The following is a 14,569-nucleotide window of genomic DNA, read 5'->3' as shown; positions in this document are numbered from 1 at the left end:
GAAAATGGCAACTCTTAGTTAAATCATTCATCTGTGTCCTTGTTGGTGATACATTATTTTATGTTATTGGTCCTGGAACTAGCTTCAAAAATAGATTGTATGCATTGCATTTGGTTTTCATAGCTTTATATTACGCATCAACACAACATGCTAAAATAAAAAAAGACTATTGTAGAGAGCAGGCTGATCTTTAGCCTTCATGACTATTGCAGTCTTTTTGATGACCGGAGGTATACTGCCCTTCCACTTTATTACAGAGGTGTCGCACAGGAAAATGCAGATGTTTTCAGGGTTCTACTAGACTCCATAATGGGAGAAGGAGGCCTGTAGCATTATATTGGTTAATACAGTGTATATATTGAGAGCTTTCTACCCATTTTAATTAAGCAGATTGCCCTCCCCTCTCCAATGGATGCTTGTAGTTTTACATTACAAAGCGAAGAAAACACCCGTTGAAATATAGAGCACCCAAAACGGCTTTCCACCGCATTGTAATGCCACTGTGAGACGACAAAGCATTCCAGTCATAGCAGCAGTAGGGCAGCTTTCAGGGGCAAAAGCAGTCTTGTGTGGTGCAGTGTGGTCTCTTTAGTTTAAACCGCTCTTTCATGTCTATGTAGGGCTTTCAAATAGAGTGTTACTACCTTACCACAGCATGTGTTGACAAGCACTAGCTGTTAAAACGTCACAAAGAATATATCCGTTTTTACAACCTTACAGAACACATCCCACCACTTTAGTTTCAGCAGCGAGACCGCCTGCTTTTCATTTGTGTGGCGTCCTTGAGGCGTGCATTTCAAAGTTTGCCTAATTCTTTTACAAACCACACACTCAAGTGCCTCATTGGCAACCATCGACTGGCTCTGTCCAGCAGTGGTGAAACCATAGGGCATAGGGATCTGGGATTCCCTCGGGTAGGGTTAGAGTTATGAAACCAGCAGGGCTTTATTTTGTTTGTTTTAATTGAAATAATTGGGACCCCTCTTTCAGCAGAACAATGGAGCCGGTGGAGAAAAACAATGGCTATGTTGTTGTACACTCTGAGTTGACAACATATCTAACACTGTATTTAATGACCTTGTTGACCTAAATGACCTAAAAATTTTGATGGTGAATATGTTTGGACAGTCTAAATAAACAATAGACTGGATGTGATCCTTGGTTCAGTTATTAATGGACATTAAACGAGCACGATGGAGCGAATGGCCTCCTCTCATTTGTAAACTTTCTTATGTTTCTTATGTCTATGCAGTTGTGCTCTTTATTTTGGCAAGACATAAATCACCTTTTCACAGCTCACCACCATCAATTCAGATGTTCATATTAGGTTTCCTAATCAGATCAATCAATCATTCCTTTCAACTGTTCCTTGTGCAGCCCACTCCTTTCCAAAGGACAACTTTGGCTCCAAAATCTTCTTTAGGGCATTTTATTTGTGTATGGAGATCATTAAAAAAATCTATGTTGTTGTTTTTTTGTGGGTGGGGTGGTGGTTAATGTGAATCTGAATGGAGGATGGACACACAATTGTTTACAGAAGTGTCTGCAACTGTAGATTTTGTCATGGCAGAATTTGAATTAACTAATTTGATAATCTATGCATTCTACAGTAGTACAATGGTAGTAGTACATTTTAAGGTGCGTACAGACAGTAGTCCCAGTTAATGCTTTGGAATTTGTTAAAAATGAAAAAGCTCAAAAGAGAGAGACCAAATTTGATCTCTTTCTGCAAACCTAGTCTTTGATGGCAACCATTGTTCATATAATATTGTTCTGTCCTTGCTGTGTCTCTACAGCAGTGCATGTCAAAACACACACTCCTATCATCAGGGGACACCGTGTTGTAGTTTGTGCTTAACATCTTGTGCATATCTAAATCGCAATCATCACTCTTGTGTCAATTTGCTTGTTGGTTTGCAGACCATGTGTGTCATTCTGTTTATTTTGAGATACGCTGGAGCTCAGTTTTCGGTCTCGGAGATCTGAAAACAGTTGTTATTTGAGGTGTAAAAACGAAATTATACTGAATTATTGTCAAGACAATACTGAAATTAGAGTAATTTTTTCAGATTCCAGGGAGAAATGACATGCCAACATCAAAACAGTTCTTAGTGGTACTTCAGGTCACTTCTGCGTGATTGTATTAAAGGTCTTTCTGCCTGCTTTCATGGGCTTACATCAGTTGACACAAGAGGTGGTGGTCTGAGAAATAGACCAATCAGACAGCTTGACTGTGTATAGACTGCACTGCTTGACAGCCACTGTTGCCAGATCGGAGGATTTTCCCCTAAATTTGGGGGATTTTTAAGAGCCCAGGGGGAAATTTTGGGGGAAATGTTGGGGGATATTATTTTGAACTTGGGGGAATTTAGGGGTTCGGCACAATCGATTTCCCCCCCACCCCCGGACCTCATTTCACCAGCACCCCCCCTCCCCGGACCTAACCTCACCTCACCCCCCACCCCCCCCAGACCAGGGGGGAATACGTGATTTTGGGGATTTTTACGATCAGATTGGGGGGAATTTATGGAGAGGACCTGGCAACACTGTTGACAGCCCACACTGAGGTCTGACCATTATGTTATTGAACTGAGAGTCTGATGTCATTTCCGAAGCTGTTATATGATTTGGGAACTTACTACACTTGTTTGTTACACTTGCTTTGTTATTAGACCAGGAAGTGCTGCATTCAGACATTGTGGATTACTAAAAGGGAAACATCTACCTGTTTCACGTTCATTAACGCAGGCTGTGTTGTCATGTCATGTCAGAGGGCAGTTTTATGATCGACATCCTTGAAATTGTTAGCGTGGCTGTGTTAGTTGACTGACTTCTTGCATAGCCCTCATTGGGAGCTCCGCATGTGTCTGCAATTACAGGTACCTTTCAGATAACAGTGGAAAGATATCCATGGCCAGATTTTGGCTGCAGCTGTTTAATTACAGCTCCGCAGTTCAGGGACTATCACACGCCCCTGCAATCACCAAATGAGCTGAGACAGATGAGTAGGCAGAGATTGTTTTTTTTTTCTCCTAGTTGTGCCCTATGACTCTGTCCTGCCTGATTATGGGTATGGTGGGATTTCCTAGCTGTTATCCAGTTGCATTAGGATAGACCAAGGCTGGGGCTGCCAGACTGCTTTATGGGGTGACATTGACTGGTGTGGTTGTTCAGGGAGATTATATTAGGGGATACCACAATATAATATGTATTGCGTGTGTGGAATTGTTAAACACCTGCATACCCTTTATTGTTAATTCAATCATTTCAAAAATATATTTGAGTTATGTTAATTGAAGTTCACAATAATTATTTTCTCTCACAGGGCCCACGTTTGGGACTGTCACTGGTGTATTATATATTGGGGTATACAATAGACCACAAGAGATGTGGGGTAATATGAATGCATTGTTACCTTAAAGGGGCATTACAGTTTGTCTTTCTTGAGAGCCCTCCATATTAATAAGAACAGTGTGTGGCACAATATCAAGCATAATATGAGTCAGAAACACTGTAGTATTTAGAAGCTTAGCTGTTTGCACTATGTAGGGCCTGAAATGTTTATACCAGGGGTTGCCAAAGTGCAGCCCGGGGGCCAAATGCGGCCCTCAAGGATCTTTGGTGCAACCCCCCAAAGCCAACCTTCAACCATCCCTTTTCTGAACCTTTACTATATTTTTTCACATTCTGAAAAAAATCTGTTACAAATTGCACATGTAATTTGGGGGAAAATAATAAAACAACAATTAGTGTTCATAAATGTTCCCTAACAGAAATGTATAGGAAATAAAAAGGTATGATTTGGATTTTAATTTTCTATTGTGACCCCTCCATCCCATGCAACCTCTGGAAATTGGCCCAACATAACCAGACATTGGGAACCCCTGGTTTAGACCATGACTGCTTTAGGTACTAATTTTAATATATTAATAATGAATGAAGCAGGTTGTTTTCCATTTAGTTACGTTTTGTAGCCTTGAGGAACTTGACAAAGTATTTATTTCAAGAGAAGATCGCATAGAAATGTAAGAAATGTGAATCTCTGTTCTCCTATGAAGGGATACAGTGCACCAACAAAACACTTGGCTTATTGTTGGAGATTGAAATTGTTGGCGATTTACAGTGCTACATTTGTACATCAATTTCTCCACATTTGTACTATGGGGAAGTCATGGTATTATGTAATGCTGGTTTAGTAGTAACATATTGTCGAAGTATGGCAACATCACAGGAGATCAAATAGTGGACGTAGGCTAAATTACTGTATAATCCACAAGAAAATAGCAAAAGTGCAAAAATTACTGTTGTACATCTCAGAGCCACTGTAAAAAGTGAAGATTTACTGTTTAAATTTATGTTCTTGGGAGTTGTGTGAAAATCATAATTTCAAGCTCTGGAATTTCTCTTAAATTGGGTAATATGACCCTTTGGCCTCATGTCCCATTGTCAGTCAGATTAAATTACTTCCTTGAAAAAGACACATATAATTGTTCTCGGCATAATTCCCTGTAAATTAGGGCACAGTCTGTGTGGCTAAAATTCAACTTGCAATTCATCGGTAGCAGTGACAATCCATATCTAAGAATTGCACTGAACCCCTGCATTTTTACAAGGTCCAGAACGAGAAGACCTTCAAATGTATAAAATTGTGCTAAAGGATTTCTCTTTTAAGCTGGAAATAATAAGAAGTTTGATTCTCACTTCAAGCAAGCTAGCTCATTTTGTATACCTTCCCTTGAGTGTAGGGAAAGGTTTTTGTTGTGGCAAAATAGTTCAATACATAATTTGCAATAACAACTCTATTGGGGTATGCTGCATGACTGACAAATACGTAGAACTCAGGTCAGACTCTTATACCCTGCTTTACCAGTATAGTAGAGTTGTGTCTTTCATTCAACTGTTTCTATTCAGCATAACCATTTCAAACTATTTAAACCTTCTCCGATTTAATGTCTCATTTGCTTCCTGTGAAAAAGAAATGCATTTTGATTGCATGTGATGTGGAAATAGACTATTCTAGCTGCACCTGTGTTTATTTTCAGTACATAGCAAGCTGTTGCAGGAGCATTTGAACTAGAAACAGTGAGAAGAAGCTGGCAGAATATAATGGCCAAAAAATATCACCCTAAACAAAATGTTCCTCCTCCTTCATCTTTTGAAATATGTGGGTCCTCCATTTAACTTCCATTACCATCCTGAGAGCTGTGTGATGCTGAAAGCTCACTGACCTAAATAAAAACTAGACTGTGAGTTAAAATTTGGAATTAAACTATTAAGGGCTTAAAAAGACTGAATAAACAGAATGAGGAATTAGGGCAATAAGCTGCAAGGGAATATCTACAATATGTCTAGTATGCTGTGTGATTTGGAGAAGGAAAGCTAATAACTGTTGAAGTTCAATGATGGCACAGCCATGCAGTAAAACAATATCTATTATGCCTGACAGATATCCATTCTCAGGTGTGATTGAAAAAGTGCATCTGCTTGAGTCATTTGATACAGAATTTCTTCAATCAATAGTTTAAAACACAAAAACAAGTCATTCCCAATATCCCCATATCACAAGAGTTTAGGTCTGACCTTGGCAAGTTGCACATTAAAGTTGAATGACCCTGGTGCATTGTCTTATCGATGTCTACATTCAATTTAAGCTTGACATAAATTGTAAATGGATTTGCTTCATTACAATAATCAATCAGATGGAGGAAATAACACGCATTACACATCGCTGTTTCAAGACTTTTAACTTAATCATTAAGCTACTTATGCACAACTAATTCAACCTTTCAAAACAGTATATAATTCCTGTCTCGAGAAGCTGATTATATTGCATAAATATTTCAAGGCATTCAAGATGGAAAACAGGAGACACTTCTTCACACAGAGAGTCGTCGCAATCAGGAACAGACTCCCCAGCAATGTGGTTGAAGCTGAACATTTGGGAACATTTAAAAATAGACTGGATAGGATCCTTGGATCACTCAGTTATTAATGGACACCAAACGAGCATGATGGGTCGAATGGCCTCCTCTCATCTATAAGCTTTCTTATGTTCTTATGTTCTTAAAACCATATAAAAATGTATACTTTATAATTACATTGCATAAAAGTGCAGGAGTAAATTCACATTTTCTTGTAAGTTATGTAGTGTATTACTGATAAGAATGGACTCTCCAAATGCAAGTTAAAGTATAAACCTAATGCAATAAGTTAGACAGTAAAGCATGATGAGCAGCATAGATAAACTCATACTTTGCTCTCCTTTATTGTGCAAATAGACAGGTTATTCAAATTTAAATCCCTTATTGATGTCAATGGTTTTACCTAACGCACCAGTCATTCTTCTGTTCATTGCTCATGTTCTGATGAGGGCTCTGTCTGTGTGACATCGCTCATCATCACTGAAGGAACCTCTGTCTGGAAACTGAGATGCAAAGGCAGTGTTCCCCCAGCAGCTGCAAGAACCTTCAGAAACGCATCAAATACAAAGGCACACCTGCAAGTGATTGCATTGAACTTGAATGTCAAAAGTAATACCAGGATGTGAAAATAAAAGTGAGAAAAGTATAGGTATGGGTATAATTAAAGCAACACACTGTGATTTATGGAAGCCCACTTTTTTATTTGCTTTTAAAGTTAGTCTTTATTTACTGACACTGCCAGCTTTCAAATAAGAGTGTGGCACATGTTCATATCAACATCCAGTGTTAAATAACAGCAAAATGGTTTACAATTACAAAGAGCCCATCGATGCCTCGTGAAAGCTCTATCATGCCTGCTGTCCTGCAATGATGGCTATTTTCTCCCTGAGAGAACAATGTGAAATGGACAGGAAACCCCCCACAAGTCTAGACAGAAAAATCTAATCTGTTTAGGTGCTAGTTTCAGTTGGAAAAATAGGTTTCTTGGCTTCAGTTTCCTACTTTGCCAGGATTAATATGTTGTTGGCACCTGCAACGACTGAAGTAAAGACTTCGGCAGTTCTTGATGTAATTGCGTGCCCAAAAAATGTGTCCAGAAAACAGATATTTGCGCCTGGTACGTGGCACCCAGATAGCTGTGGCAGGTGTTCTGAAATGTCACACAAGTAATTTCTAGTAGAAACCTCATCAATTTGGGCAACTCTAGTGAAACATAAAAGTTTTTTACGCAGCAGAACATCCGAATGTGGTTTTTTGGATCTTGACTAAAAGGCCCTGAGATGAACACCGATAAAGGAGCTTAAGAATCCGTGGCGGTACAGCTCTCATTCGTCTCTATACAGTAATCTCTCCCCACTTTCCCGAATTTAACACGGGTCACGGAAGCAGCACAGGGTCATCACCCTAAGAGCAGCAACCTTCCATCAACCCAACAAAGCAATTTAATGTCTGTTTAAGAAGGCGGCTGCGCTGTGAATTTAAAGAGAACCATGTTGATAAGCATTGATAAGTGAGACCAGACCACCTCACCTGGCCCCCAACTCAAACTGACAGGCGTTTTGGATTTGCAAATATTCTCCAGGAGTGATTACACTGATCGGTTGTAATTGCTTTACACATATTCAGAACACGTGAGGACTGCAATGAAAATCCACACACATAACCGGGGTAAACCCTATACAGCTCACAAGAAGCCTTCCAACTTAATCAATGTCTATACAAGCAGCTTGTGCCATTAATTTCTTTTCAGTGTCTGGGGAAAATCCCTCCCTGCTCAATAAGAGTGACAGCAGAGGTGGAAATAAGACCCCATTGCATTGCAAATTGAGCGAGATCACAGGTTTACGTTTTGTAAGTAAGCCACCATCACGTCTGCAGTATTTCATGCTTGTCACATTGTTTCAAGATATGTGTATGTAATGTTGTCTGTTGGGTATAACAAGAACATGCAATATGGGTTCGAGTTTAAACAGGAGTTGTGGGGAAGATAGGTAGAGGAATACATAATTTTTTAATTCGACTAGAAGTTAAATAATCAGAAAATGAATGCTGGAGCAAACTAGAAGAAGATAGCCAAAGATAGAAGTGTGTTATTCTGTGGAATGTATATGTATATAAATTGTAGAAGAGCTTGCAGCCTGTTTTTACAACTGCTTTGTAAGAGGAGACTTAGTCCGCTCTTTGTTACAGTATTTTCTAGTTAATGCCGGATGACTGGGGAGCAGGTCCTAATGTAAATGTTGTTCTTTCAATGCTTTTTTACTTTCAAAGCTGTAGTTTGTGCTTCTAGGAGCAGGCCTAAAAATAACAAGGATTAAATTACACTCCACATGTCCGAAACTCGCGCCAAGTGTCGGCTACAATGAATTGAAAAGGGTCTTGTCAGATATCAGTGATTATGCTGTCCTGTCAAGCAAACAGAGCTCTGTGATTCTAGGACTCAGTTGACTATGAAAGGACTTTGCTTGTTTGTGTTTCATTTAATATTTTTATGCAGGAATAGTGAACTAGACCTACAGGTTGGGATTTCAGAAAATGTTGCTCCAATGCCCAAAAAATAAATCCCTTATTTTTCTGAACCCATTTTCCAAAAGTTGGAAGTCAGAAAATGCAGGTACTCTAAAAAATGGTAATTTCTATTTCGGCAGTGGTTTTGGAAATGAAGGTGGATTTCAATTGCTTGAGTTCTCCAGTTAGGAAGACGTTCTCTTAAGCATTCTTTTCCTCCTTTTGCCACTTTTGAAGAGAGCAAATCTCTACAGAATGAAAAGGAAAGTGTCCCCTGTTGCCTTCACACTTCACGACTTCTGCTTAGTAGGTGTCTAGGGAGTTTGTCTCCAGCTGTGTTGACTTGAAGTTTTGGCACTGAAGAAGGTGACCCACTGACCCAGAGACTGTAATACGGCACGATCATATTCTAAAATCTTTCCAGTTTTAATTTGTAAGTGCATCCCAACCCTGATAAAGAACGCTTTGTGAGAACTTTGTCTCTCATTTTATTATTTGTTATTTTTTTATTGGCTCATATATATATATATATATATATATATATATATATATATATATATATATATATATATATATATGACTCAAAGATCCCAAGGACTTATAACATTAATCAAACTACATCTTTCTTATTTAAGCATGAATGTATTCCTCTTTCTCATTTTGCTGTTTTTGCTATCTTATTACATGACCTCCCTTTTTGAATTTTTGGTATAAGATTTTAGTTCTCTCAATTGTTTTTGGTTCAGTTCTTTTGAAAATGGGAGTTGTCTTGGACACATGAATCAATCTAAGCAAATTAGCATGAACAAGAAATACTTGTGTATGCACACTTTTTCTTAACGTCAGCTAGGTGGTTTTGCTTAAAAAATGTGAAGAATCGTGAAGAATAAAACAATTAAAGGAGAGCCAACATGGAACCAGAATGGAATTTCAACCTTAATAGGCAATTACATTATGAACATTGAGTTCGTACAAAAGGGCCCTTTAGTCGAGCTGCGACCAACAGATCACAAAATGGGATGGAGCTGTAATTAAATTTTAACATCTTGATTGTAATTATCTTTCTTAATGCTCCCATAATGAGTTGTGTGTGTGGAGCATCCAGCCATTGTGAAGAGCCAATTAGCCTTGGTAACAAGAGGAAGAATGTTATAGCCTAAATCATATTACAAAATATATATTTTACCAGTTCCTACTTGTCCAAGCATGAACTCCTCTAACTAATTAGGGAGCTAAATGATATAAATATATGTATGGAAAGTAAATGCTGGGTGTTTTACATCGCAGCACAGCACTGTTGTTTGTGTAAGCAACAATAAAAGCCAACCATTCTGCTATCACTGTCCACCTAATCAACCACAGCATAGCCCCAGAGTGCTATAAACTTAATGAACCAGAAAGAAGTCTATTCCAAACCGAACAGCAGCACTAAAATCCATTCTCATTCCTCAGTCAGCCTGACCTTATTAATGAGCATGCAAACGCCTAATATTAAGCATATCAGCACCATTGTCCAGTATAGAATTTTTGTTTTAAAGCTCAAACTCGGCTGTGAGCCCTTCAGAACGTTCACCCTGGAACCTAAGAGCCCTAAATTCTTATCACTCAGGGACTTCTCACAAGAATACTAATGTTTGACTGTGTATCCTCTGTGTCTTTGTGTCATTCAGGTTCAGTAATGTTTGTGATTGACTTCAACTCTCTTCTTCTTTTTCTTCTTCTTCTTTATTATTTTTTGTTTAAGTATGTATGATCCATATTGAAATGACCTGCCTTGATAGGCATTGTGCAACTCAGACACAATGCCAAGCCTGCACATGAGAGAGGGCACACACACTTACCTGTTTATGCCTTATCAAGCTCTGCCATGTGTGGATGTTCATGCAAAAGCCTGACCTTTGTTATTGAGACATTTCACAATAAGCAGGTGTGTCCCGTGTGAGAAATCTGGGCTCTTAAACCGCTACTGTCGCGTGGCTTAGTATTGCGAAGCTAAGACAAGTGGGCGGTGACCTGCACATAACCCTATCGACTTCCTTTTCATAAGTGCTGATCGAAACCTTGTAAAACCTTGTTTGCAAACAGCTGTTCCTCCCTCTCTCTATCCCTCTCTCTCTGTGCAGTGTTCCGGTGGAGCAGTCCCACGCTCTCTCCAGTTACAGTGGGCCGGAGCGCATCGTCCTCATCACCTTCCTGTCGCTGGTAATGCTCATGACTGTCCTGGGCAACCTCCTGGTCATGGTGGCTGTCTGCAAGGACCGGCAATTGAGGTGAGTGGCCTCCACACATGCAACAAAGCCCCCTGGGTCTCTTTCCTCACATCCCCCTGACCTTGTAAATCGGCACCGTTGTCCAACATAGAATTTTTACGACAGGGAAGGGCAGAAAAATACTATCAGATAAAGAGGAAAACTGGTGCAAACATATCGTGCAAAAGTACCACGGTGAACATCCATAAGGGAAAACATGACTGAACTTGTTCTTAAAGCCCCAGGAGTTCTGTGAACTGTAACTGAGTGTAACGATTCTGACACAACACAGTTTTAAAAGAGGCCTCCGTTTTAATTGCAGCTCTCTTGTTATTCTTTAATGAGCTATTCCCCACACACTATGCTTTTACGGTCTATTTCAAGGCTGCTCTGAGAGATGCCAAAGTCTTCCACTCTCCTTATTTCCTCTCCAAATCTTTAATTCATCCTTTTAGGTTTCTATTCAATGACTAGAGTGAAATGCCTCTCATGCCAATTTTTTTTTCCCTCCATAAGCTACACCTCAGTGTACTCAACTTTCCTCCCCCTCGGTAGGCAAAGTTGCAGAGCGCAACAAAGGCGCAGCACAGCCTAGCCTCGCTGTGAGATATTTTCATTGATTAAAAAAGACCAACTTCTTCAGTGTTTTTAATTCACAGCCTTTATTTGGGAGTTGAGTGTGAATCGTGGCATTTTGGGGGAGAATTACTTGTATAACAGAATCTCCAGTACAAGCAGTACTGAACAACTCCAGCAAAAAAGACCCAAATCTCATCTTTCCCTTGCACACTGTTAAGAATATGCCTGATCAAAATAAGATTATTATTTTTAATGCTTTTCTTTCTATATACGTTTCTTCTGGCCTACATGTACTCTGAAGTCACTGCATGTATATCGATTGCAATCTCCCGCACCACTGTGTTACCTTGCTACTGGTAAACATTGAGTTGACAGAAACTGTCATAGCAATCGAATTGATGGAAGTGTCCAATATCAAACAGAAAAAAAGAGAGGTATACTTTCACAGGGAATGATCTAGTATTATATTGTCTTCTATGGACAGGAATAGGACAGCCTTCAGTTACTGGGCTACCATCATGGTGTGAAAGCCATTAAATCCAGGTTAAATTAAAGGCGTATAGAGCACTTTAACAGCTCAGTGCTTTAACAGAGATTTTGTTACAACACCAGGCAATATAAAAGTAAATGTAAAGTAGGCAAAGTAAAATAAGGTAGTGAGCAGTACCGACTGTACTGTTGCATCCTGCTGTATCTGCCACTGCTGTATGTTTTAAAGAAGTTGAATTGTGTGCTTCGGTAAAGGTTTCCTTTAATGCAGGAATGGCACTGTTGGTCAAACAGAAAACTGAAGCATCCATTTGAAGGCATTATCTGTAGCCCGGAAGAGTTAATTAAGTCTGAATGCATCACAATTTCCATTATCCAAAGCTCCTTTAAAATAAACTGAAACCTTAATGGGAAACCCATTGTGAGTGTTAATGTTGACTTGAAAGTAATTTTGCCTGGTTTCTGTCACTTCATGTGTGACGTAAGCACTCTGAGAAAGACAGATCTATAACAATATTCTCAGCTGCAGATTCAGTTTTGGTATTGTATGTTGCCTGGTCATTGATGCACATTCCCTATTCCACCTTGAAAATGTGTTCATTTTGTCTCTCCACAAGATTCAGTTATTTAATACACAGAAGAATAAACAAAACACATTTTTTTCTTTACAAGATAGTTAATGTAGCTTCATCGTCCTTTCCATTGATTGTGGTTTCAGTGGTTTATCCTTCCTACAGTGGAGCACAAAAGTCAATAAATACCATCGGTGGTGTAAGAAGACTCTACTGGCAGTAGACCTATTGGTAGTAATCTATTTACACTGCTTGTCAGACACTTTTTAAAGATGTCTATGTTCAAATTACTCCACTTTTTTATTCCTTTACTTTAAACTTTAATTGTTATTTTATTTGCCCAGGCCAAATCAGAATTTTCACCCAGCCATCAGTCACATATTAGAATCCCAATAGTTTTCATTGAGTAGAAGAAATATTCGAAAAAGTAGTCAAGAATAAGACATGTAATTGACAATATTGACAAAAGTGGAAGAGATACAATTTTGATTTGTTCTCGGCCCTTGGCCCACATTCATCACTTTAACATCTTGTAATGTTTACCTGTCATTTTTAAAAGAGGAACATCAAATGCATAATTTCAAGAACTTTTAGCATTAGCATTGTGGCAATTCATGTAACACTTTCCCAAATCTCTATATTTTTTTCCTCATTAGGAAAAACAGGTGGTAAAAGTATTATGAATGTATCTCCTGCAAGATTTGCATTATCCAACCAATATAAGGAAAGGAGGAAAAAAGGTAGGCTTCTTGATTTAGATCAATGGAAGCAGCGCCCGTGAGACAAGGATACAGAAATGTAATCGATTGCAGTGTGGTCAACACTAAAGGGGAACTGGCACAGTTCCTAAAATAATTGTTTTATGTGTCTTCATGTGTTGCAGTTAATGTTATTTTTCTAGTTTGATTCTGTCATATAAGCAATGTTTAACACTTACTAATTTAAAACTCACCAGATAATAGCGGATGTCAAAAATCAACGTGTGCTATTTTAGGGTTTCAGGATGTCATGTCATAAGTTCCTGGATTGAGGAAACACAGCAGAAAAACTACAGAAGCACCACAACTTGACTTATTACATTCAGTGTAGCTTTAGCATTAACATCTTACTCATCAATAATAACAATAATGTGATTTTTCCTTCCAAATCACCCAAACCCAAATTAAAAAAAAAAAAAATCAATTTAGCTTTAAAATTATTTATTATATAGTAATATTTTTGCATAATCCATAACTAACATGATTGTCGCGTTTTAGATTTTTGTTATTATTCTGTTTCCCCAAAACGTTATATTAATGAGATTTGTCTTTGTCAAGTCCCTGACCGTACTGAAACGTGATTTCTTCCTTCTTACTACCTCCTCATTTACTGGTCTGTCAAAAGTGGAGGAAAGGTGTGCTGGCGTGGGCGAAAGATTGGGCGCTCTGTCCTCCAAAATCACATATAGTTCCTGGAACACCGAGTCTATGAAATGTTAGGATTATTAAATGCATTTTGGTAACACATCTAGTGCTAGATATCAGATTAAGATCTCATCAAATGACTCAAATAAAAAAAAAACAATTTACCGAAAGATTATGCTTCTGAGATTCTTCATACAGTATTAGTTAAGAAAGACAACAGAGTATTTCAGCTCTCTGTTGGCCATTTGTGCATGGAGTTGGGCACTTTTTATATAATAAGAATAAAAACTACTAAAATATGGATGTGTATCCATGGATTCAGATTCTTTAAATAAAATCCCAGATTCCAGGAAAAAATGCTGCTTCATGAAAGTGCATATGTCATCAGGAATAAGGTGAATTACATTTTAATTTATTAACCATATCCGCATTCCATGAAAAGAAAAAATATATAATTGTGTGATGAAAACAATTAATTCATCCATAGAATATTTCCACACATGACATCTGGACAAAAATGTAGAGCTTCTGTATATCTTTCACCAGCTGGGGAAGGAAAAGGGTCTTTTGTAAACTTGTAGCAGTTCTGGAGAAATGGAAAATATATACATGTACAAAAGTTCAGATTCTTAATTTAAAAATAGAAATAGAAACGCACACAGTTAATCACAATCTTTCACTTGGTGTGTCTTTGAAGTATGGAAGCTGAAATCAATATATCGCCACCTGGTAAGGTACCAGTTATCATCCGACTTTTCCATACTTTACACTGCCTAATAAAGTTCTACTTAATGTAAAACGTAAAAAAAGACAATTATATGCTGAGCATGAACTGTATCATAGGTTTC

At 38.4% G+C, this 14,569-nt stretch overlaps 1 protein-coding gene across 1 annotated transcript in view; it reads left to right on the top strand.

Annotated features, from left to right (window-relative positions):
- htr4 (5-hydroxytryptamine receptor 4) overlaps positions 1 to 14,569 on the top strand; it is a 143,011-nt gene that overhangs the window by 42,677 nt on the left and 85,765 nt on the right. Inside the window, exon 3 of the mRNA XM_066716490.1 lies at positions 10,553 to 10,699. Within this exon, the coding sequence (XP_066572587.1) occupies positions 10,553 to 10,699 (147 nt within the window). The remainder of the gene's footprint in view (positions 1 to 10,552; positions 10,700 to 14,569) is intronic.

The sequence above is a fragment of the Amia ocellicauda genome, chromosome 11 (genome assembly GCF_036373705.1).
Source record: "Amia ocellicauda isolate fAmiCal2 chromosome 11, fAmiCal2.hap1, whole genome shotgun sequence".
Lineage (NCBI taxonomy): Eukaryota > Metazoa > Chordata > Actinopteri > Amiiformes > Amiidae > Amia > Amia ocellicauda.
Note: the sequence above shows the minus strand (reverse complement) of the source record. Positions and strands in the feature narration are given on the sequence as shown.